The following is a 26,172-nucleotide window of genomic DNA, read 5'->3' as shown; positions in this document are numbered from 1 at the left end:
GCAAGCAGACTCACAGAGCTCAGCTATGACAGAAAAAGGAATGTTATTTTAAGACTCTGGATACCAATTCCTTGATACTTTCCTTTCCTAGGAAGTCTGTCAGTTAGATTTAGAAATCCAGAGTGTATTGTTTATCACTGTATTGAAGCGCCTGACATCAACTGAGCTCCGTCTGTCTCCTGGCTCTCTTCATTATAATTCATTTTTTCACCATATTTTGGACTGAAATTCCTGATGAGGATTATTTCAGCTCCTCTGGAAACTCACTTATGGTCTCAGCAGAGTCTCAGCATCAAGATTGATCAGCTTATGATCTGCAGGGTCAGATGAAGTGGTGCATTCCCTTGAACTGCAGTAGACATCTGAACGGGAGCCAGAGACACCGTGTGCTGCTCCTGTTTCCGCTGCTGCTGTGCTGCAGGATGTTAGACAAGGTTCTTGGGAACCTTTACATGTGTGGACATTTGCCTGTGTCTCTGGCTAATCCTTGTGAATTCATGCTTATGAAGAGAATGTGAAAGGAAGCAGAGGGTGTGAAACCCTTAAATGTGGATCTCTGCAGGCAGATAAGGATCGTGGTGGAAGGGCTGATAGAGCTGGAGAGATGCAGCGTGAAAACAGAGCTTGATAAAATCATTATCTGCTGTGTACAAGAAGTCTGCATTAACGGAAACTAATAATTTCCTGTCCTCAACAAGACTACACATAGCTGGAATTTCAGTTTATTGTGTATTAACAGGGATGGCTGTGCCTCAGGACACAGAGATTTTGAGATTGGTAAAGCCTATACACAGAGTTCACATCACAAACACTTTGGGATGGCCAATTTCTTGGTTTACCTGTGGGCAGTTGGGGCCACTGTAGGCAGAAATATTTGGGGCCACCACTAAGAGTTGTTCAGGCAGCTGCCAGAACAGGGATCTTGTCACTGGAGTCTCTTTCCTCTTGGTTGCTGGCTTGACTTGCAAAGTGGTCATCAGAAGGCCACTAACTGTGCTGCCTGCCTGCATGCAGGTTTCTGAGCTTTCTTTAAGGTTTTCTTTTAATGTGGTATGCATCACAATGTCTTGTGCCATCACTGCAATGTCCCCTGGATGATTTGTGGGAGAAAAATTATGTGATCTTACTTCTGGGAATAAACCCTGAATTTAGCCATGGGTTCTTATTGGATAGAAGAAGGGAGATGGGAAGAACTGGCAAAGAAGCCACTGACAGGAAAGGCCATCAACAAAGGATTTTGTAGGAGAAATGCAAGGCATATATGGCTAAATATTTGTTCTCCGTGTACTCTGTGCCCTGAAGAGCATGTGTTTTTCTAACTCTTTTTTTTCCAGAGCACTAATAACCAGACCATCTGTTTGCCTCTCTAAATCAGAGCAAAGCTCATGAAAACCCAACTTGAAAAACAGTAAGAAATTATCAGCTGTTTGTTTTAGCATTTAATAACTGTAATTAGCAAGCCTAATGACATGTTTGATTATTTCATCACTGTTCTTCCAGTCCAGGGGGAGGCAGGAGATGGGACTTATTGATTAGAGCAATTGAGACTCCTGGCTTCCTTCTAGTTTTTATTGTCTTTTTAAACAATGTGCTGAGTAGCTCTCTGAAGACTGTGCATGTACAATTGGTGTGGAGATCATGGCTGACTTGGGGCAGGATTTGGCTCCCTGAGTGGATTAGTAACAAGCAGAGTCTCAAGCACTGTGAAGCTCCAAAACAGTGGATCAAGTCAGAAAACCTCATTTCTTCTCCTGGTTCTTCAAGTGATTCACTGTGGTATCTGGGCTGAACTTCTTCCCCTCTTAGTACTTTAATATTCCCTTCAGTAAAAAGCTAACAATAAAGAAAAGGAATGGTATAGACAGACTCCCTGCACAGACAATGCCAGGTTTTCTTCTATTTTATTGTGTGTTCCTACTTCTTAGCAAGCTCCATTAGAGGAGATGAACATCCTTATGTAGGCATGTTCAATGGTGGCAATATCCCCTTCAGTATTCCTAGAAAAGCAGAGATTTTGAGTTACAAAATGTGACAAAAACTCTGCATATTATCAGTATTTAAGAGAGTAAACCACAGTTACAGAACTCTGCAAGTCTAATGGTGAATTAAACATACAGTGTTTAATTAGTGTTTAATAGTTTGTTTTAGAAGAAATCTGATGTTTCTTTATACAGGCTCTTGGTAAAATTGTAAATTATGTAGGCATTCCTAAAAATTAGTGATTTCTCAGTAACTAGGATTGCATGGACTTGAAGGAAGCAACTGAAGGATTCTAATATGTATGATATATTTGTAATAACTTCACTCTATTGCTCAAAGACTAGAGCTGCACTTTTATCACAAATGAGAAACATTTGTTTCTAAATTTAGCATGTCTTGATATTTTACCCATGTCTCCTTGTTTCTGTGTGCTGTAAGACTAGAAGGAATCAGTCTGGGTGCTTATTTATCCTTCCATCATGCAGAAACGTCCAACTGGGTCAGCATGTAACCTTCCTCCTCCAATGAGATTTAACCCATTTTCTCTGTCTGTCCTGGCAACTTCCGACCCTGTGCCTGAGCCTTATTTATCCTGCTCCCCTGGGGACAGTTTAGATGAACTGTTGAGGGATAGTTTTTATCCTGAAGCAAAGACAGGAGAGGAATATTCTGGATCCTATTTTCTTTTCTGTAGCTGAAATCTTTGGGTTTCTGTTACTGAAAGGATCAAGAATTTTCTGATTTCATGTTTTCAGCCTACCAGAATTTGCATAGGTTTATATTTATTTATTTTGTGGAGTTCACTTTGGTGGAATGGTAGGTGTTAAAGGAGTCCCTAACCAGAAACACAATTTTTGGTTTATGAAACCTAGGTGAATGAGCAGCATCAGAGTGATTAGTGCTGCTGGGCTGTGGGAAGCTCATGGCCCTTTCCAGGTGTTTCATATCCTCAGAGAGGATTATAAATGTAGGCTTGGAGTCTTTTGATCTCAAATCTTAGTGCTTTTCTACGTTGTACAAATATTTAAATGATTGTGAATGAAGGAGAGGGAGCCTGAATGAGTAGTGGGTAGCATGTTCTTCTGGGATGCATTTCAAGTTGAGGTCTCTGCTTCAGCAAATATCTGGAAGCTTTTGAAAACCTTGGTTACATCTAGATATGATGGGAAATGTTTCAAAACCTTGAAAAGCCTCTTGTGTTGAAAAAGAATTTCCCTCCAGCTCTAGTTACTTGTATTGGTTTGCCATTCTATAGGCTGGCTTGCTTTTCTGTTGGACACGTATCATGCATGATATAATGGTTTGGCATTGATGTGGTGTGTGAAACAATCTCAACAAAGGGAAAATGTACTTAAAATGAGGAAGCTTTTTTCATAAAAAGGTCGGAACATTTAGATGAGTTTATTTCCTTGTAAATGGAATCCTTTTTACATTATGTCCCCACTTTCATGCTATGTGGCAGAAGCATGGATCTGTCAAGGTGACACTGAATTCCAGTGGACCTTCCTCATCTTCATGGTGTAAAGCCAAAGGCAAATAGAAAGGACAGAGATTTTGGTGGAGATTAGGCAGGACAGTTTTTGTACTCCATATGTACCCCTGTCTGCACGAGGGCTCAAAATAAAGATGACATCTGTTGTTTGCCTCTCCATTTGTATCTCTGGACAAATCAGACACAACCTGGCTCCAGTGGAGACTTGCACAGTGTAATCCTTCAGGTGCATTGCATCCACTGAAAACCATGGGTGCCAGTGGCATCTCTGTTTGTATAGATGAAGTTTGTGTAAGAGACTCTGTCTTGTACAGGCAGCAGTGCTGTAGAAAACTCTTTAGACAAACTCTTTTTAATTTAGCAATTAAGACTTATCTGTATTTTAAGTAAAAGTATATATAGTAACAAGAATGTGCCAGTAGCACAGACTGCAGGTGTCCCAAGTTCTTAATGAGAGAGCACAAGTGTGAATCAGTGCCAGAGATGTTCATGTCCTTGTGTAGCTTTTTCTTCTTGTTGGCCAAGTAAATTAGCTTAGAAAGCACATGGGTTTCCTTTCTCAGAAGTGATATTTCGGTTAAAGGGATTATACTTTCCATTGAGAAGTGCAAACTCATGTGCATTTTTGCAGCTTGTTTGGGAGGTCCTTGCAGTTCTGTACTAGCTTTTTGAGCTGTAGTTTAGCTGTAACTTTTCCCTAGATAACAGTGCAAACATGTATCTAACAACACAATTCCTGGAAGAAATCCTGAGATAATATGTAAAGAAAGAACTAAACATTGAATGAGGTACTAGATTTCAGTTTCACTCTTCTTAAACTTTGTTTACAGGAGAGAATAAAATAAGGTGCTGCAGAATTAGATTATATTTGCCCCTGTATTTGTGGTTGTACAGTTCAGGGTAGAGTTATTCCTTTAATGCTAATCTTTTAGATAATTGTAAAAGACAAAGGGGCAGACACTGACTGTTTAAAATAAGTGATTTTTAAGACAGGAAAGCTACAGGAACACCCCCCACCCCCAAATATTTTGAGAAGACATGATGCTCTAATCATAATTTTAAATCAAATGAAGTACCTGATAGATTAGAACATTGTGCTGCATAAACATTACTGGGATACATCGCTTCAAACTGGCAGGATGTGGTAAACTATCTTGGAATGAACAGTGCAACACACTCAGCAACAGTGAAAAATGCTTTCTTGGTGCTGACCAGTTTAAAACTATCCCCACAGTAGGATTTCACTAGCATCTCCTGCTTGGAGTGGCAGATATATTAGATTTGATGGGATTAGGTGAAAGAAGAAGTGCTAGTAGCAATTTTCCTTGTGTGGGCTTTTTTAAATTTTTTCTTATATCCCCCATTTGGAGCTCCAGCAAACGCAAGCTTGTCTTCCTCGATTAGGCAAGTCTGAAAGCTACAACGGGTGCGGAGACTCTTAAATGTGCTGTAATTTATATTTATCAATTCAGTGCACGTAGTTTTTTTGATGTGTGCTTCCTGTCTGATTTTCTAACAATCCTTTATTTTCCACAGGTGGCCGTGATAAACGAGGTGGTCCGGTCTTGACCTTCCCAGCCCGCAGCAATCATGACAGAATAAGGCAGGAAGACCTTCGTAAACTTGTGACTTATTTGGCCAGCGTGCCAAGGTAAAGCTGGAAAGAAAACACTTCAAAGCTTAGGGTGGATGGGTGGGTGGGGATCTTGTTCTTGGCAGTTGCTGATTTCCAAGTATTAACATTTAGTACCTTGAGTTCTTGGGGCGGAGGAACAAAAGTGTTCCCTTCCTCCTCCTGTGTGCGCTCCGGTGGTTTTTATGGCACACGAAGCAATGCAGGAGCCCCCAGTGAGGAGGCAGTGGGAGCAAACCTGGGCTTCAGGCTCCTCACAGCCTCGAGGAGCAGCTCTCATTCTCCATGTTTCTGTGCAACTCTTTTAAAGGAGTGCAAAGGCAGGAATGCTTAGAGGTCTGCAGTTAAATATAGCAAGCTGGAGAGAGCCTGCTGTCTGTTGTTGCTTTTTAATACCTTGTGGGAGGTTTGGGAGAGCTGGGGTAGGGGGCTGTATTTGCTGGGGAGGAGAGAGTGCCTGAACAAGAAGGCAGACATTCCTGCTCCAGTACTTTCCAGAGATTTCTTCAGGGTGGAGAAGGAACATGGGTGGACCAAAGAGGGAGCTCTCAAAGAAAGGCATTTCAAATTGTTCTGAATGTAAACCACCACCTTTCCCCGCATTAGTCTCTGTGGCTCTCTTCCAACAAGCAAGTCCCCATCCTTTTCCCAGGGATACTGGAGGAAAGGTGTGTTGCCAGAGCATATTTATTTTTTCAAGCCTTGGGAGATCATTTATAGGGCTCAGTGCCCAGGGAGGTATTTCTGATCCAGCCTCAGAGAGTGAGCCTACATATGCCCTCATCCAGCTTCCTTTTCCTATTTTTAGGCTTGTCAAATATCCTTGCCCAAAACTCTCAGCTGTTGATGTGAGTGTTACTCCAGGGCAGGTGAGGGACTGAGAAGGGATGCTCAGGGTTGCAGGAACACATCCTGTGCCACCCAGGAGCTCCTTCTCTTTTAAACCCCTGGAACAGGAGCTATTAACAATGTTCATGTTTTGGCAAAGAGTGTGAAGTTAAGACATGAAGGGCAGAGGGGTTGGCTGCATCTGGAGGTCAGGAGGTAAGGGTCTTGGAAATGCACTCTGTTCCTTAAACATGCAATGTGCAGAAGACAAAGGTTGTGTTTGGTATGGAAGAGGGCTAAGGGCTGTTTGGAGACTTAGTCACTAAGATGCAGAATGAGTAGCAAAGGAGCAAATGCAGCCATGTGCACCAGATCTGCCAGTGCTTGTTTCCTGGACATCATAAGTCCTCTGGTGATGCACTTTTTGCTCTGTTGAACTTTTGGTCATCAAGGTTTTACTAATAAGTGAGTCTGTTTGCTTTTCTCCCTGCTTCCTCTCATTTCACCCTCTAGCCAGCTCCATTTTCAACCATGTTGTGAGAGACTTTACAGACATGCTGTGGGGCTGGGGGAGCAGTAGGTCACTCCCTGGGAATGTGTCCCAGAGCTTGGCAATTCCCCCTTACCTGCTGCAGTAATGAAACTGGTGCCCTACATCTTATCATTTTTTGCATGGTTGCAATATGAAGATATGACATTGCTCTGGGTTCCAAGCAATTGTGGAGCAAAAATGACCTTCTGACATGTCAACCTTTTCTGTTAACTGCTCTTCCCTCGTGGAGGTGGCAGTAATAGAAAGATGCATCCTTTGTGTTCCCCACTGTAACACAACTGAATCAATTATCTCAGTCTTTGATGTGCTTTTAGTTGCCTCACTCTGGATCAGTGCAGCAGTGATTTTTCTGTAATGATGCAGAACCTGGGGTCAGAAATACGTGAAGGAGCCAATACAAGACCTGGCTGCCTGTGTTCCTAGAAACACTAAAAACCATTCTCATCCTGGTGGTCACTACAAAGCCTTGTTCTGTCCTGGTGTGTGAAGCCTTTGGAGTGTGTCTCTAGTTATACCAGAGAACATCCTTTCCTCTGTGCAATCTCCTGTCATGAAAATGTACCCAGCAGTGAGAGACTGGCTATGCCTGGAGCACTTTCACTGGCTTTCCAAGGGTCCTTGCAGATTGGATCCCTGGAGGTATTAACTGGAGTATTGTCTCCTTCTTGGGATGATTGCACATTGAGAGGTATGGAAAAAAAAGCAAGAGTGATCAGAGGTCTTGAAAATGTGGCCTGTCAAGGAAAGATTAAAAGGGCAGAGGTTGTTCAGTCTAGAGAGTGAAAAGTGCAAGCATGTTGTCATGCTGAAAAATGAATGGTTTGTAGGGCAAAGACAAACAAATATGTTACACCAAAGCAAGTAAAGATTAGGCTAGATATGGGGAAAAGTTTTCTAATGGATTCCCATTAGCACTATAAGACATACAATTTTTTTCTAAAATCCTTCTGTTGCTGTATAGACAAGCCTCTGGCATTGATATAAATGTTATGGAGAGGGTATGGTAGATCAGGAGGTTATTTCTCCCAGTTCTTCCTAGTTCTGTTTTGTCTGGTGCAACAGCTGTGAACTTGCTGCTCTAGGGGGGAAATGTGACCACAAACTTCATGGGTTTGGCACGTGGGATTGTATAACCTGTGTGGTGTAAGGAAACACTGAAAACTCATTTTCCCTAAACATTTTGTTCACTTTAACAAGGGCAAGCAGCAGAGCTTTCAAAATTATTTATGTTTTGGAAACAAATATATGGAAGGAACAGTTGGAATTCCTATCACTGGCTCTCAGTTCATGTTTATTCCAAAATGAGTGCTGTAGCTACTAACTACATCGGCCATCCACCAAAATAAACAATTTCATTAGCAGAAATTCTGAACAGGATGTCAGAAGAAACTGCTTGAATGTTGAGTGCTGAAAGGAGAAGAGTTTTCTGTGCTAGCTGAAAAAGTAGAAATTCTTTAGGAAAAAGAGACTGTAATTTATCATATTGACACCAGGATAATAATTCTTTCTTTATTCCTGGTGCATTGGTTTCTGAGTGAGACGGATTGCTCTCCACATTGATACTATCTGTCACTTAACCCTTGTTTTATATCTTAATGGAGGGGGCAGAGGTGGCACAGTGCTGGGAGCTTGGAGCAGGTATGAGATTGGTGATGAAATGTGATGATAGATTAGGGTAAGTGAAACCAGGGTCTTGCTAGCAGTTTTCAAAATTTCTGATTCAGCTTTCTGCAGCTCCTTCTTCAAAAGCAGAATAATAATGTGTGCTTTCTGAAAGCAGCTATGTGTGCTTGAGTTAGAGCAGAATAGTGAGGGCTTTCATGCAGCTGGGAGCCACAGCCAGGCAGGTGCCTGCAGGCAGTGGGGTTTCCTGTGTGGTGGAGGATTACTGCCTGGGGGTGAAGATCTAGGAACACTGCTTGTTCCTATCCCGAAATGGTAAGTTTTCAGTCCACACTGCCTGGGGTAATTTAAGGCTCCTGGAAGGTTCAAAAGCCTGATCCTGCAGTTTTGGGTAGGAGGAGGAGGTTGTGAGTGGGTATCTGACACTGTGAACTAATGCGGCCCTGGTTCGGTGTCCTACATTGCTCTTTCAGGCACATCACAAGGTGCTTTTCTCAAAGCAGTTCCACTGTAATTAGTTACTAAGGAACGAAGACACTATTCATTACATGTAAAGAAAATTCCATGGATGCCAAGTTGCCACCACTCTGCCATTTTCTGCTTGGTTTACATTTGCACTAATGCTTTCTGGGTAGGCGAAGCTGTATTTCTTGTGACTCAGGATAGCTTCTATTTACATGCAAATTTAAATGGATGCAATGTTTAGAAATTTGGAGGGCGTGACTGAATCTAGGATAAAATGGTGTTTATGATCGGGGGAGCTGAGGGAGAATTTTCTGGCCTTGCTGAAGATTTTCTATTTTAACACCAGTGCAGTGCCATCTATTCCAGTAAACTGAGCTTTGATTTATGTGTGTGTAAATGAAACTAGCACCAGACCAATCTCCTATGCGAGCCCTTTGGAATTAGGAATTAAGTTATGCGTAGGCTATAGGAGGATAAAAAGGAGACAGAATATTATTAGGCTGAGTTATCTCCTCGCATGGTGAAGCAATACGATGAAGGAAATGTTCTCTGTCAGCTAGAGTGAACCTTCCGGCTGAGCACATCAATCTGTTCTGGAGCCAAGATAAGCAATCTTCTGTGCTCTCTGCAGAGGGGAAACCTGAGATGCCTCAGGGGCCTGTGTTTTTAAAGACATCTACTTTTTATTTGTGCTCTGTTCAAAAAGCTGCTCAAATGTTTCCCTGTTCTGGGGGACATCCAGGGCGTAACAGCAGCAAAGTGTTTCCAAGGGGCAGCCCTGTGTGTTTGAACAGCTCCTCAGAGCTGCCCAAGCTGGATGAGGTGCTAGGAGCAGTAAAGCAGCTGAAGTGCCCCTAATAATTAGTTTAATGACGAGGGCTTTGTAGAATTAGAAGAACAATACAGGGGATGGCAGAATGTAGCAATACTCATCCACTCTTGGATTTATTTTAGCTCTTCTCTGGTGACCTGTGGTACTGTGTATATTAGCTCCTCTGGCCAGGAGTAGTGGGAAACTCATTTTGTTGATTGATAGGAATTAAACCCTAGAGCTCTGCTTTCTGTTATGTGATCTTAGCACAGAAGGAGTTTTTGAGGACTTTTTTTTTTTTTTTTTTTCCTGGAGGCTATTGTAGATCTACAAAAATAGCCATCTATTTAAAAAATAACACCAGGGACGTCATACCAATTTTAGTAACTAAATATCTGGTGCCATCGATAAGATAATTATTCCACCATACACTTGTTTCAAAATACAGCAGTAAAAAATGCAGTGAAGCTAATGAGCCTAATGGAGATGTAATATTTTCTTCAGATATAATTTAACAAATAATGGTAAGGTGTTTTGGAAAAAGGGGTTCATTAGAAGTAAATAATTGACATGAGTGCTGGTGAGTTTGAGAGTGTTTTGCCGCTCTGTAGCCAGTTCAAATCCAGCCTCTACCATATGTGGTATTTGTGTGTTATGTTTTTATCACTCTGTTAGGAACTGGGGGACTTCTGTTGAAATATTGGTGCTCTTACTTTGTCCTACTGAAAGGCTTCAGAGCTCACTGCTCTGTGTTGCTTCCTGTGTCCCCTTACTGACCACCTCAGGGTGAAGTTACACATTGAGCAAGCAGCATACACTGCTTGCTGAAAATCAGCACTTCAGAAGAGGATCTCTGATCTCCTTCCAGCTGTGTTAATAACCTGCTGAGGCATTTTATTCCTGGGTGAGTGGACAGTGGCTATAATTGATGTTGAAACTCTGCAGCAAGTGTCTACAGCTGCAATCTTGGAAACTCCCATTTACCAGAAGCTGCTAGAAAATGTGGGCTTCCTAGAAGTGCAGAGAGAGTGACAGGAGCTGTCAGAGCCTGGAGAGCAGGAGTTATGAGAAAAGACTGAAGGTGTTGGGGATGCTTATGTTAGAGATGGAAAGTAAAGTGATCTGTTAAAATACACTCTGCAAGCCTGAGCTAAAGTAAACAATTTAGTCTCAGTGTACATGGAAAATGGGACAACAAGAAAGTGATTAAAATCACAGATTGAAGAACTGGAACAGGTTTCTGTATCGTGCCCATCTCGGAGACCCTGTTAGGAGGTGTGTCAGGAGAGACCAAGGTCTTGTCACTCCTGTCTTGCCACAGAGGCATGAAAACAAACGTCACTCCAGCTTCTGTGATACTATTTTGTATAAAGATGTGGGCTGTTTAAACAGATACACAACTTACTATGTTTGTTTTTAAATCAGCCCAAACCTAAGGAAAATGGGAGGGCTGTGGTATCTGTTTCCGAATTATTTCCTGCTTTCATTGCCTGTTACTGTTTTTCTGGCTAGTGTAAGGTCCTATCTTGCACAGCTCTGGACCTGAAGCAAATGTCCTCTTTTTCTCTGCCCTCTGTGGGAGCTGAGAGTGCTCTCTGACTGGTCCCAGCCTGGTTGCCTGCTGAGCCCTGTTCTGCTGTCCTGCTCCATAACAGTGCAAGTGTTTTCAGACTGGTTTTGTGATGAGTAGCACAAAGAGCATGATAGAAAGCTTGGCAATTGATGTACTGTGAATTGCACAGCTTCTGTAGCCCTCTAAAGACTAATAAAAGGCAGAGTAAGCTGGGCTCTGCATCTCACTTTTACCAGTAATCATCAATATGGGTCTAATAGAAGTCTCTGTTTATTGTGAAATAGAAGAAATGAGATTAACTTAATATTGAAATAAGCTTATGAAGATTTCATTATCCTGTTTCAGAATTGAAATAAATAAAATAAAGGTTGATGTTTTTACAAGAGTAAATTACTTATTCAAAGTAAATTCCCTAAAGAACTTCCAAAGAGATTTGCAAACATTTTGTACTGTTTTGGAAAACCTGAAAATCTCTTACTGTTTTTTCCCCACTAAGTTCTACAATATTTATTTATTCTTAAGTATAGCTTGCTCCATTTAATTATATTTTAATTGTATTCCAATAAATAATTGAAGCTACTGATTGCCACATGCAGAGAAACTGGGATTTCAACTTGTCATTGTGTTCTTAGGCATTGTATTCAACACTCAACATCTGCTTAATTTTAGGCTATAAATCTGCAATTGAAAACAGTTAATATGAACGAATCCCCCATTTATTATGTCTGAATTATTTCCAAGACAATTGTTCTATTTTACAGTGTAGGGGAAGGAGTTTAATTTTCTATTACTGCCAATCTCGTGCTGAGATTTCAAAGTCATGTTGGGTTCTTTCTGGTTCATCTAACATCTCCAACACAAATTCAATGGGTTAATAATCTGAAGACTGAGGATTGCAGAGGGTAGCCCTACAGGCCAAGTTTAGCATAGAAGGGAAGTGCACAGGTCTGGAAGAGAATTTGCCTTTGCTGGCACTGACTGTTTCCTTGGCTGTTTTCCAGCCAAGTGGGAGCTCACTTGTACCTTCTTCAGTGGAGTCAGTGGCTAGGGCTTGCAGAGGGCACATGTCCAATGGAATAAAAGGTCACTGTTTTACTTTGTCTCCTCCCAGGCAGCAAAGTAAGCATCTCTACCCAGTTCAGGTCCAATGCCTTTTGATTTTCCTGGTCTGGCCTTTTTTTGTTCAGCCCTGCCCTCTCAGGCCGTGCATTCAGGCTGCAAGCTCAGAGCAGCCAGAAGGATGGCAGTCAGTGGATTCCTCCTCACAGCCCCCGTCTTCCCATGTCCTCTGTCCTGAAAATAGTCAAAAGGTGCTGCTGCCCAGCCACAGCTCTGCAGTGCCAGCACACCTGGCTTCTCTCTTTCTTGCTGGGAGAAGAGCCACTGGAGGGCTGTTAAAACCCTCTGAGCAAAGTCAGAGCTGCCTCTGGCAGTGCTTCCTGCGGGGGCCAGGAGGGCTGATCTGGAGGCAGCCGCCTCCTGTATGTGCGGTGATTCCATGCAGTGGCATCACCTGAGTTCCTCAAGGCTTGGTGGCCTTTGCCAAAGGTCTGAGCTTTGCTAAGACCCTTAGAAGACCTCAGCTGTCTTCTCAGGGAGCCTCAGGTGCTACTCAGTTTCCCTGCAGGGGCTGTGTGTGGGATGCTGTTTCTGGCTCTCTCACACAAGATGGGTGCCCATCCTGTACAGCCACTCCCTGTGTTGCTGTATTTCTGTTAGTAATGTTGTGCATAGTACCTCACTGCATTTCCAACAGAGAATTCTGCCTGGGAAGAATTCTGCTTGGATTTCTCCAAATCAGGATCAAACAGCAAAACAGCCCCTGTCACCACCATGCATGCCACCGCTGCTGGTTGTCCACCACGGCCTAGTGCCACCCAGTGGTGCTGGCAGTGTCTGGGGCCTGATCCCATCCCCCGAGTTGTCTCATGTAGAGCTGTGCTGCACACTCTGCTTTTGAGCTCTGTCCAGGCCCTCAGTCTGGGGATTAGATCAGCATTGTTCCTCCTCCTAAATGGCTTTTACATGTTGGTTGTACCAGCATTTGCTGCCTGGAAGAAGGAGCTGAGGTGATGGAGAAAAGACAGAAACTTGTAAACTAGGATATATCCTGCACCCATTCACTGGTGAGGGAGCTGGCGGGCACCACAGCCTGCTGAAAATTTTATGCAGTGTCATTTTCTCCATCCTCTTCCTCAGTGGCTCTCTGAGAAGTGTTTTGTGAGTCTCTGCAGCACACCTCCCCATGCTGCCATCCCTGGCCTTGGCCGCACTAGTCCTGGTGTAAAGCTCTTGCATGTTCCTCATGGGCCTTTTAACCATCAGACCTGTGGCTCCACAATGCTCCAAGAGGTCCAGGCAGCAGTGACTAGCAGAATTCCTTGGAGAAGGCAGGCATGTGCTAATGTGAGCAGTAATTCAGAGCAGCTAAAATTAGCAGACAGAGAGGTTTTGTGGGAGCGTCTCGCTGGCAGCAGAGCTGGCACAGGCCGTGCTCAGCTCCCTCCTGAAGCTGTCAGCAGCCGTCAGTGGAATATGCAGCACTTCAGCCAATCCTGAGTTTTCTTTTAGGTGATCTCTTTCCTACAGTTTTTGCAGAGACTGTAAAATAGTTTTTGTCTCATTCCACTATGGATGCTTGTGTTCCTCATCAGTAACTCCAGTATGTGTTATATCCTTTTCACTATTAGAAATTATTACAATTTGGAAGTGGCTTATGCCATCTCTTCATGGATGTCATTAGAAGCAGGAAAACAACCGCTGTGCTTTGCAGTCTGTTTTGTAATGGGCACATTGTCCAAGGCATCTCAGTGTCTGTGGAAAGCTCTTCTAGACTCCCGTGGAGGATGGATGAGACCTTTACTGTGTGCCAATATGAAGCAAGTAATGGGAGACACAGGAGTGGAGTTGTCTCAGCCTAGACAGGCTGATCCTTATCCTCACTGGATGCATGGAGATGCTGAGGATGATGCTCCAAAGTTTGGGTTCCCCAGTGCACAGCTGGGGTAGACTGGGGATATGTTTTCAGGAATATAATTTAGGCATATTTCCAAATGAATAATAAAAAGCTGATGCTATCATACTGTTTGTCAGTCACTGTTAAACCAAATCTGTCAGAGAAAATGCTCAAGAATATTACATTTCTACAAATTTAATGAGAATAGACAGCTGCATCAAGGAAAGAGGCATAATTAGTGTCCACAGACAGGAGAAGGTGGTCTGAACCCAGCCCTTCTCTGAGACTGGAGGTGTGCAGGTATCCCTAGATCATGTAAGAGGTACATTTGTTATTAACCATTAGAGAATCAATGTGCAAATCACTACCAAGAGTTTGGCAGTTCCCATGCTCATAAAAGCACATGCTAGTTTGTGGTATGAGAAAATTTGATTATATTGAAATAGAACAATGACCAGTTCATGGTAACATGTGGGATTAAGCAGGCTGATGTTCTTATAGCATGGAAAGTATGGCTTGGGACTGGCAAGATTTGTCTCAGAGGTTGGGATGCTCAGTTCCCTGCTGTTTGCAAAGGAAATGGGTATCCAAGTTGGGTAGACAGTTGTAAATCTCATCAATGGTTTCTTCTCGTTTTCCATAAGGTGTTCCTAACCAAGTCTATGGGGTTTTATGCCTTCCTTGTGGATCCTGGCACTGCTTCAGAGTTCCCTGTGGATCCTGCAGCACTGCGTGCAGCAAACCGTAATTGTAACTCTATGGTGTGCGACTCCTGGGCTACTTAGATTAAGATTTAAAAAAAGAGAAAAAGAAATTCTTTAATGAAAAGTAAAATCACAAATAAGAGAAATAATTCTAGACTCTCTCCTTTCCCCATAGGAAAAGGCAGCAAAGTGTAATTCAGACATGCTTTTGGCTTGGCAAACGCTGTCTGGTCAGCAACGTGTGCCACAGTGTATTTTTCTGCTATTAACAGGGGAGGATTGGTTTCCCTGACTGTGTATACAGGGCTTTATTTAATGTCTAACTTTAAAGAGAAACCTTAGTCTCTAGAGAATTTTCCAGTGATGTAATATTTTAGAAAGATCCTTTGTGATACTTCACCAACAAGGCAGAGAACCAAAACAGCTTTCCCTTGTCCTGCGACTGTTTTCAGGGAAATCTTCCCCCTCTTAAATATGCCCACACTACTGTGCAAACATGAGAAAGTAGGAACCTGCTGTAAGCTTGATGCTGTATTTACAAGGGACATCTTTACTGAATGGTCCTTTTGGTTAAAGTTAGTGAATAGAAATTGGAATAGAGAATGGCTTTGTAGAATAATTGCATCTCTCTCCAAAAATCAGAGCAGCAGTTCATCTCTAGCCGGATCAGTCTGCTTTCAAATGCCTTTCCTATCCCTTTCTCCTGTTTCACATGGGATTACAAGAAGAATTGACAGTCTCTAATATTACTGCTGTATTATTAGAAAACTTTCACTAGAAGGATAAGTTAAGTTTTATAGTTTGTTTATTTATTTGAAAGTCTAGATGCTTGTGCTATGGATGTTGTTATTGAGGATTGAATAAATACTACTTTTTGAAGTTTAGTTTGAAAGAATTTCTAATTAAAAATTATTTTTGCTTGGTAAACCATATTAAATAGCTATTAAACCATATTAAATGATATTTAATATCTTGAAGATAGAAAACCCCAAGTGGTGTTTTTTTACAGATATACTGCATGAGGCAGAAGTACACATCCCTTTAACAGTGTGCACTGATTAGACCCCTAATTTCTGGGAAGCAGGATCTTAAAGCTGCCTTTCCCAATCTGAATTGGGAGCACACTGTAGGAAATTGGCCATGTACTGTGTTGCCGCCTGACCTTAGAAAATGCACTTGGAAAACCTGTCTCATTATGAAATGCACCATTTCACCATGCAGTGATTCAAGGGAGTGGAAGAATTTAAGGGAGAACAGTAATTGCAAAGGTATCTGATTAACTAATGGGTGATCATGCATGTAGGAAGCATGGCTTGTTAATAAACTGTTAGTCTAAGAATGATACAAGTAGGCAATATGTTCTTTTTCCTTAAGACCTTGTTTTTCTTTTGTTCTAAAGACAGAACTAAACTCTTACAACACTGATTAATGACATCCAATTTTGCGGTTACGTCCCCTTATTTCTCCATTCGTCTCTTTCTACAACATTTGTAATTTAGTTCAGAAACTGCATCTGGAGAAGCAAACATTTCTGGGATCACAGATTAGTTAAGATTTTGCTCCCCACTGGAGATTTGTGGGTAGGAGCTGCAATTCCATTCCAAAATCTAATTAAAAATCAGGTACATAGGAAAGTAGTGAAAAATCTTACCCATAAGAAGAATGTCTGGGAGCTCTGCTTTTTAATGAACTGTTAGACTAGGAATCAAATACACAAGCAGTATGTGCAGGTTTTTTTGGGTTTTATTCTTCTCTCTTCACAAGGCAAACCTCAACTGTTACATCATTCCTCACTTACCAGGCTTACTGGAAATCTCAGTTTCTCTTCACTTTCCAGAACAGCCACCCTAATGACTTTGCAGTGTCGGATCGTAAACTGTAGGTGACATGGAAATAGGGTCAGCTAAAAGGATTTCCTGGGATTTTCATTTGGGAATGAATTCTGTAGGACACTTCAGCACAGCAGTTTTAGGGACTGTTAAATTGTATCTGTGTGTATTAGCATCAGCAGCACTTACCTGATGACTTGTTGGGCACTACTGATTATACAAAGAAGGCATAAGTTTTATTTAGGTAAAATCCACTCAATACCTTTGAGAAAGAGGCCATTTGAGAATTCACCTGCTCTAACTTGGACACTAGATTTAGAAATGTTCATCTTAGCAAATAAGATGCTAGTTGTCCTCATTATATATTTTTTATATTCCCAGGAGCACTTGGAAAATTAGACCAGAAATGTTTGAATAATGTACAGAACTTTGAGCAACATAAATCAAATTAATGTATTGGATACAATACCAATGCAAGTCTGTCTTGATCTCCCTTTCTGGGCTTTTGAAATTGGTGACAAGGTAGTATTTCCAGAAGCTGAAGTCCATTTTGTCAATACTTTGCTCACATTGCTCTTTTAGAGGCAACTGACTTTTAATTGTTTTTCACATCACATAGGTTCAAATATTGGTCAAGTTCTAAAAGCTAATGATAAACTATTTTAGGTAGATAGGGCAGAGAGAAGATCAAAGAAATCATTATCACCAGATGATGTAACAGGATTTTTGGGGTGGATTTTAAGGTATTTGGAAGCAAATTAATATATGAGGTAATTTTATGAGTTAGTCCCAATTGATTTATCAAACCATTAGTTCTTCCTACCTTTGATGTGTGGCTCCTGTGAAAATTACAGGATTCCCCTGTTGGTTCTTCCAGGCTACAGCAGACTTCAACAGAATCTGAATGAACTTGAAATATCTGCTCTGCAAGCAGAATCAGGCAACAAATGAATCTCAAGACAACAGACCAGAGAGGATTTTTCTAGGCAGCCATTACCAAGCTCTCAGACTTTTCCATAAGTCTCGTACATCTTAAGACAGAATAAAGATTTTTATTCACTGTGTAAGTTGCCAGGGGCGTTAGAAGGAAATCATCCAGGTGGAAACATGCATTCACCATGTCAGCTCTTAGTCCCAAATGAAAGGAGGATATCAATACTTTTTCAGGCTAACACATTAATTTACTACAATAGATTGGAAACTGATGCAAGAGGTCAACCAAAGCAGTAAAAGGCCTGCCTGGCCTGCAGGCTTCTACTTACCATGTCCTTTTGCTAATTCTTGTTTAAGTCCTGTGATCTTCCTACAGAAAAGCAGTCAAGTGTGATCATGTGTCCATCCATATCTAGCAAGTGCAAACATGTGCTTCATGCACCATCTTAATTGCTTAATCAAGCTCCTTCTATTGTGAGGCACAACCATACAGAAACCAGATGGAAGATATTTTTATCAGGCGGGCCATAGGACTAAAGAAACATGGTCATTGAACATTGCTGTCCTTAAAAACCCCAGGGTTGGGATACAACTGCATCCATGCTTCCTCCCCACAATGTGAAAATTCAGGCAGCAGCCACTGTCATAAACCCAGACTCAATCTTACCTCCCCTTTCAGATACCAACAACTTGAGCTTGCCTAAGGGACATAAGCACACATTGACAATTATTTTAAAAGAGTTTATATAAAAGTAGGTTGAGACAGTTATTTACATTTGGAATCAGGGTTTTCGGGTTTGGTTGTTTTTGAGTCATTAGTTTTGTGGATGATTTTAGCAGTTTGCATAGCATAACCCCCATAAGAGACCAGTGCAGTGTTCTTTTTGTTTTCAAGTGGTAGGAAAAAGTCTGAGTGTATTTCAGCTGTTTTCTCTGCTGTTTGTCAAGCCTGTTATAGCAACAGAGGTTTTAACTTGTTCTCCTTATTTTTATTTTATAAAGCACTTAAAATTATGCATTAAGCTAATACTCTGGTAGGTTCTATATCAAATCCCCAGTAATTGTATTTTTGCTGTCTTTTCCACTAGAGGCTTTGAGTACTAGTTTGATTATGCTGTGATCACTGCTTTTACTCCACGCAATACAAGAGGAGCAAAATCCTTGATTGTAATTGCAGGCATGTTTTTTTAGCCAGGCACTTGCCCAGTCCTAATTGGCAACCTGAATTGTGCAGCATGGTCATCAAAATGGGCAAGAACATTTGTGAATAAATCATGGCTTTGACAAACATTGTATCTGCAGGTTTGGTGGCAAAATTGGCAGTAGTGAAATATTTAAGAATTCTGGTATTTAGGCTGCCAGAACTGGGTTTTCAGTTAGCACCCCAATAAGATGGAGAATGCAAGGTCATGTTCTAGTCTCATTGTTTCTTCCACTGGCTGCAGTCTCAGCAAGACAAATGTACATTAGTCTATATTGTCAGGGCTATCTTTTCAAGCAGATGGGCTAGAAATCTAATTTAAAAACCCAAAAGCTTTGACTCTGGCAAAAAAATAGAAAAGTCTGTAGGACAACTCTAAATCCTCTAAATTAAATGGATGTTCTATGTCAATGCCATTCTATTGTCACACTTATAAATAAAATATGAAGGGGTCTACTTTCACATAGACCCATAAATGGGCTCATTTGTGAGTTTAATAAAGCATGTGTATTCAGTACAATTAGATAAGCATATGTTGAGAGCAATAAATGATTCCTATATAAAATCAGCACACGTGTAACAAAGAATATATCCCAGCCTGGATAAATAAGCACATGGTTAGATTATTAACTGTTCTCTCTTAAGCTTTTTAAAATTAACTCTGAGGTGGCCACAACTATTAGTAATTTTTCTGCAATTATGGATCTTCCCTGTGTCTGAAGATGTGGTAGATACAATATATTCAATGGAAGAATGCAGTGGCTTCAACAGAGAGAAGTGTGTTATAATGCACAAGAAGGGGGTGAATAACCCAACGAGGTTCACCTGACTCAGTCTCATCCCTTGGACTACAGTGCTCCAGCCAAGTGTAAAAAAAATGCATAACTTGTGAAGCTGTAATTGCAAGGAAAATAGCTACATGTATTTGTGTTATCTCAGTATCAGGGACTCACATGCCACAGGCTTTTCTTAAACTGGGGGATGTGTCCAGTGTGAGGCTAAGGGTTTGCAGAGCAGCTCTGAAATGGATTCTGTTGATCCTCATCAGTTTTTTTGGCAGAGAGGGGAAGGGGTAGCTGTGGTTGTTCAACTTGCTACAGAAACCCACCACACTGGGCCCGTTTCTACACAGGATGTTATACTGACATTAGTTTAACTCACAGGTAGGAAACCCATTAGTCTGGTGGAATAGATGTGGCCTGATGTGTGCTTCATGTGCCTATTCCAGGCCTAATGAGTGGCTCAGTATTAGGCCAATATCCTTAGGTGCAGTATTTCAAGAATCTGCTCTCTCTGATTTTCATTACTGTGGGCTTGCTGGCATCTACAATAAATTGTAAGTTTTCTGACTAGCAGATTCCTATCATTACTAACCTGGCATATGTTAATTTGTCATATAATTTTCAGGTCTGTCAGCAGGGAAAGCACCACCTAGGGTATGTAGTTCCTGAGATGAATAGGTTGATGATCATTCACATGTGGCACTTGTAGATGGGTTTGCCAGTGAAGTTTTATTGTGCTTTTGATAGAGAAGCCATAGAGCTAATAAGGAAAAGGGAGCAGGCAGTTGAAACTGGGCAATTACTTTTCAGAGCATTTATCTGAACCTGCTTTAGCTGATTAAAGAATTCCTCTGGTTTTTCCAGTTATTGGTGACTGATAGGCAGAGAATGATGGAGAACTGAAATTATTTGCAACGTGCTGAAAGTTCAGGATTGTAAGGGAAGCAACATGAAAACTGCATTGCCATGTCAGCGATGTGTGAGTTCCCATCAGTGTGGGACAGTGCCCGGCATGAGGGATGCTAAACCTGAGGAGACCACACTGGCACCTGAGGAGCTCAGTCTTCTGCAAAGATGAGAGTATCTGAGGCTGGAGAAATATCCCAAGTCATCTTGGGAAGACACTCAGAGAATGTTAGCTCAGAGAGTGACTCACCTGGGGTTTGCACATTTATTGCCAGGGTTTTGACTGTTGGATTCATTTTTGCTTTCCAGAAGCATTTTAGATTCAGCTTTCTCACTCTGGATGTCAACAGTGTCTTTTGGATCTTCTACTGCCTTTGAAACACTGAATTATCAACCTCTTTGTGCTCAGACAGCTCCAGTGATTTTGATCTCCCCCACATTTATGTCTCCACACATAAAAAGGGATGATGCCTCATATCCATGGCTTCATTGGCATGGCTTTGCCCCTCCTGCTAGACACAGTGAGAGAGCCTGGCCTTTCTAGGAGACAGATTCAGAATAAATTGGATGCGAGCTAGAGGTTTTGGACCTGGGTTGGGAATAACTCATCAGTTTCCTCTGTCTCCTGAGGACTCTGTAAAAAGGAACTTTTTCCACTCTCAATGCCATAATGGTTTTTTGAAAGAATGAGTAAAGTCTGCTGTATGAATGAATACACAAAAATTGATTTTGCAAGTGTATCTTAAAGCATAGATTGATTTTGTAGCTTCAGAGCAAGTCCTTCTGGATGTAATACAACAGGCAGTCTTCAGCCAGCCTGGCATGGCAGGAAGCATCTATCTGATAAATGAACTATTTTAGGTAAATCATTGTGCCTACAAAAACCTGCTTTGTTTGTGTACGGGTGGAGCTCAAAAAGAAAAAAAAAAAAAAAAAAAGAGTACCAGTCATTTATTAGTCATGGTCAGTTCTCAGTGTCCAGCCCAGGGAAAAAAAGAGGCATCAGCTTTTTAATTGAAATTCTAAAGAGAACTGAAATTCTTGTAGAGATCTAAACAGACCCATGGACCATGGAGTGTTTCTGGGTTTCAACCATGCCTCCTGACAGATGCGCTGGAATCCAGTGTTTGCCCTTATGTCTGTGGATTCTGGAAAAAAATCCTATATGTCTTAAGGAGTAGTTATTGCAAATGCTCATGCTGCAAAACTCTGCACTGCAAATGGGCAGAAGCTAAGAGAGTTGTGGAAGAATCTGCTATTTTGAAGTGCAAGTTTTTAAGTGAGGAAAAATCTAAAATATTTAGAAATTTCCTACAAACATACCTCTAAAATGTTATATCAGTCAAAATACTTTGATAAAATTCAAAGTAGACTGATCAAAAAAAGTGAAAAAATGACAAAGAAATCATCTTAAAAGGTAAACCAGAATATTTTGCTCTTATAAAAGCCTTTTTTCAGTTTTAAATACAGTAATACTTTCATGAGAACCTGCACTCATCATGAAATATCTTACTTTGAATTGATGTGTAGAATCTCATCTTCTCTCCCTAGCTCCTTATTTTAATTACAGTTCCTCAGTAAATGGGTGTGCATTGCTCTCCCTCACTGCCAGGAGCGGGGTATGGGAACTGACGAGTGCTTACTGCAGGAGATGTCAGTACTATGTAGAAAAAGTGACTTTACCATCTTTGAAGAGGTTTTTTCTCCTCTTGTCATCTCTGAGCTCAGTCAAGCTCTGGATCAAATGTGCAAGTCCCAGAGTGGTCATACCTGCCTGCATCAGGAAGGAATTTGGCTTGGTGTCTGCCTTTGGACATGATTGGATTTTACCAGGTGCTGCTGTTGACTGTCTAGACCTACATTAATCATTCTTTGCATGAGCTGAGCATGTTTGCAGGCTTCTCTGTGCTGTAAAGGTCTTTCCCCTGTGGGTTTCTCTGCCTCCCACAACGTGTTTCAAGGAAATGTATGTATTTGCAATCTGGAGGCTTTCCACTCTGGGGTGACTGTTTTATGGCACTGACTGGAATTCCTGGAGCTGTTCACCCTGCACCATTCACTCACTTGTTAAGTCACTGATGTTGAGAACTGATAAATTAGGATGCTGTGTCTGAGAGCCCAAGCACTCATTGCCCAGACGAAATATCCCTTTCCTCATGTGAAAATCTGGCAGTGCTGACCATAGACTAAACTTCACAGTGACTGCATGTGAAACAACCTTCATGGTCTCCTTGCTTGAACTGTGAAAAAACTCATAGTACAGGCAGAAAGACCCATTTATTTTCTGTGCTAAGCACAGCCTTATATATCTATTTCTCCTCTGGAATCCAATGGATTTTAATCTTCAAACTTGCTTCCATTAGCCTCTGCTCATCCAAACCTTTTCAAGAATGGTATGTTTCTATTTCAACACAACCCTAATATTTCTTTTTTTCTAGCAAATTTCAATAACATATAATTTTCATTTGGTAAAGCATTTTTGTTTTGTTTCTGCTAAATCATCTCAAATGCAAGACTTTAAATGCTCAAGAGAGAGTTGAATGGTACTGTTCAAATATTTCTTTGTTGTAGTAACAAATCTTTAAATGTGGCTCTACTTTAACAAAAAACAAAGCCCTTATTAATTTCATATTTATCTCAGCAGCTGTTTCAAGGAAGACCTGCCAGATATTGATCCAAATATAGTAGACATGCAGCAACAAAAGGGGAAGAGGGTAAATGGGTTTAGATGAAGGCATCATTTACCACCAGAAACTTAACAGGAATTTGAAAAATTATAGCATTTGTCCTCCAGATTTGGCTTTAACAGCTGCGATCATGCATTTTTTGGACACAGCTGTGTTTTATATCTTTGCTATTTGAATGAAGACAGGAAGCTTCTCAAATAGTGTTTATTTGCTCAATTAAATAGGAGGCCAAATGCCTGCAGAGCTTTGGGTCCCAGTTCTGGTCTGTGTTGTAACAATGCAGATCAAGATTTTTACCTGGGTGGAAGAGAGCTCAAACAGCCCTGCTGAACCCTGACAGAGATGCCAGTGGGAGCTGCACCTCTCAGAATGACCCCCAGGCCCTCATGGAATCATGGTTACATATTGGAAAAAGCTTTTCTTACACCTAGGTGGTGTCTGTTCTTCCTACCTTACATCATTTTACAACAGAATTGCTTGGAGCTCAGAGCCATTTTTCTTAGATGTAAAAATTGAATACCAAAATGAGTGAGTTGCTTGAGAATATCAGGAGAACCCATCTGGCACCAGTTAGCTCCTGCTGCAATATATGGGATTTTTCTGCCTTTCTGTTCCCTTCCTGTTGTCTTGGGGCCAGAGGCAGGGGTTGAATGTGGATGTTGTGCAGCCCACACATCTGCGTTCTTGTGCCATTCACAGACACACCTCATGTCCCCTAAGAGCAGTGGCTGGAATCCAGAGACAGGAGGTTTGTCTTTGCCTGCACCTCACTGGCTCCAAGTCTTTTTACAACATGTCACTGAAATTTCTCTAGATCACTGCTTTATGTCCAGCTCCAGCCACTGTGAAACTGCTTTGATTTCTTTCTCTCTCTTTTTAAAAAAGAAAAGTGACAATGAGCAATTCCTTTCCAGTGCTGAAAGAGAATAAACAAATTTAGGTCACAGTAAGGAAGAAAGGATTAATTGGAAGTGGAGTCTGGGTGGCTGTTTCTCCTCTAATTGCAAAAAAGCATTGTGAAACCAAGTTGAAAAATGTAAGAAGGAAAATCTAGGATGATGATTGTCCACCTACAATCTTTTAGGTAGCTGAAGTTCTCTGGTGGGAGCTTGCTGTGAATTGTATCCAGAGTGATGGTGCTCTTGGGTTATGCACCACTAAGTTCCTCCCCTGGTGTCTGATATAGCAGCACAGAAGGGAGATGTGAGGATTAGGAGTCACGAGTATCCCAGGATCTTTGAAAAGACAGTGTCTCATGCTGCTGAGCAGCCACTGTCCCTGGGGATGTGGGTGACAGCTCAGACTGACAGCACAGGAACACATTTCTTAACTGGGATAATAAGCAAGGTACTATTTGCTGAGAAGTATCAATTAGAGCAAAGGATTTTAATAAATAATGCTGGTTCAGATGTGCTTGGCAAACAGGTCTACTAAAAATTGCTTTATCTGGTCTTTTAAATGTACTGAAAAGTAAATTATGAATACAGGAACTGACTGTTTCTATTGACAAGGTGAAATTCAGGCTCAGCGTGGTGATGTGAAACCAAAGAATGAAAGTCTGTAAGTGATGCTGATTATAAACCTTTCTGTCTGGTTTTATTTCCAAGCTGAGTAAATAAACCACACACAAAATGAATAAAAATTTGCAATTAATCAAAAATATTAACACATAAATCACCGAAGTGATCCTTTGTGCATTTTGATATGGAAGCTAGGCAGCAGAGTTAGTAAGTTCTCATATGAAATGAGGCCTTTGGGATAACAGTTTGTGCTTGGAAGCTTTTACATACCTGCTTTTCTCCTCTCCCTCCCCTTTTCCACCTTCAGCTTGGGAACCAATTGCCTGACTACAGCCACATTTATCAAAGGAAGGGTGATCTCAAAAATAATTAATTTCCTGCAGATTTTGCTCCTATGTATTGATGCCTGAAGAGCTACTTGTTATTCTGACAGTGTCTCCTGACAAGGTTATGCTGACCTGCCTTAAAAGAGACCTTGCTCTCCCTGTTAACAAATCATATTTAGAATGAGATGCTGGACATGTCAGATGTGGGCTTTTAGTAGTCCAACAGGAATGCTAAATGTGCTGCTTCATCATTAACTCATGACTGCAAAATGGGAATGGAGATATTATGTTATTTCAGCTAATCAAGTGCTGAAGCTTCCAAGTGCCAGAAGCTTGGGCCAAACCATAAGGATGAAAAATACACATAATCAATAGGTATCTGAAAGATTAATCAGAAAGCATGAAGTCCTTAAATTCATTTGGTACCCAGTGACCAAGCTCTTGCCAAAGAAAATACAATTTAGAGCGTGCCTGAATTAAAGAGGAAATTTGAGAAAATAACCTTATGCAAGTACCCTTGAAACCAAAATAGAGGGCATTTATTTTTACAAAATTATCACATCTGCTTCTGAGTTTCAATTGTGTGCCTTTTTTTTTTAATCCAGATCATAAGTATTATTTTCACAAATATTCTTGGGTATTTTTATTAGACTTAGAAGATGGTCTTTGCTCAAAAGCAGTGGAGCAACTGAAATGACTTTTCAACTATCAAACAATTTCTGCTCACCATTGCAAATCTAGTCCAGATGAGCACAGCCAAAAGGCTGATGGATTGTCCAAATACCTTGATTTGAGTGTTTTTTCCAGTTTCTGGTCAAATATCAATACCGGAAAAAATTAAGCAGCACAATCAACATTAATTGCCATCCTAAAGTGGTTACTTGTGTGTAATAGATATGTGTATTGATGTATCATCTTGGGAGCCAGGAATAAGGCATGTCTTGCTTGGCAAATGTGGAGAAAGCTTGATTGCTACTGATGCTTTTCCCGATCAATTGCTAAATTGGGAAGGGTTTGAGTTGTTGCTTTTAAGCAATAAAGTTAATAAGCATGGCTGGTCCATTCAAAAGGAGCCTCACATCATTTCCTCAATCCATGCTGAGGTAACTCAGGAAAAATGACTGACTGTCAGAGATGACAGATTGTCCCAGATTGCCTCACCAGAGTTTATCAGAGCTTCATTATGTCTAGGCCAATTTTTTAGGATGCTGTCAATAGCTGGAAATATTTGGATATTGCAATTTTTTTTTTTAAATAAATTGCCCACAATTATGTTAGCCTTTTGTGCTTTCACATCCGTGTTCAGTTTTGGTTTTGCAGACCATTATTACTCATTATTTTTAATTCCCTGGATTTGCATTTATAGTTTC

At 41.1% G+C, this 26,172-nt stretch overlaps 1 protein-coding gene across 12 annotated transcripts in view; it reads left to right on the top strand.

Annotated features, from left to right (window-relative positions):
* KALRN (kalirin RhoGEF kinase) overlaps positions 1-26,172 on the top strand; it is a 465,384-nt gene that overhangs the window by 158,179 nt on the left and 281,033 nt on the right. For all 12 annotated transcript variants that reach the window (XM_063161744.1, XM_063161745.1, XM_063161743.1 and 9 more), the window contains exon 3: positions 5,009-5,123. In XM_063161744.1, the coding sequence (XP_063017814.1) occupies positions 5,009-5,123 (115 nt within the window). The remainder of the gene's footprint in view (positions 1-5,008; positions 5,124-26,172) is intronic.

This window comes from Melospiza melodia, chromosome 8, assembly GCF_035770615.1.
Source record: "Melospiza melodia melodia isolate bMelMel2 chromosome 8, bMelMel2.pri, whole genome shotgun sequence".
Taxonomy (NCBI): Eukaryota; Metazoa; Chordata; class Aves; order Passeriformes; family Passerellidae; genus Melospiza; species Melospiza melodia.
This window is presented reverse-complemented; position numbering and strand designations above follow the sequence as displayed.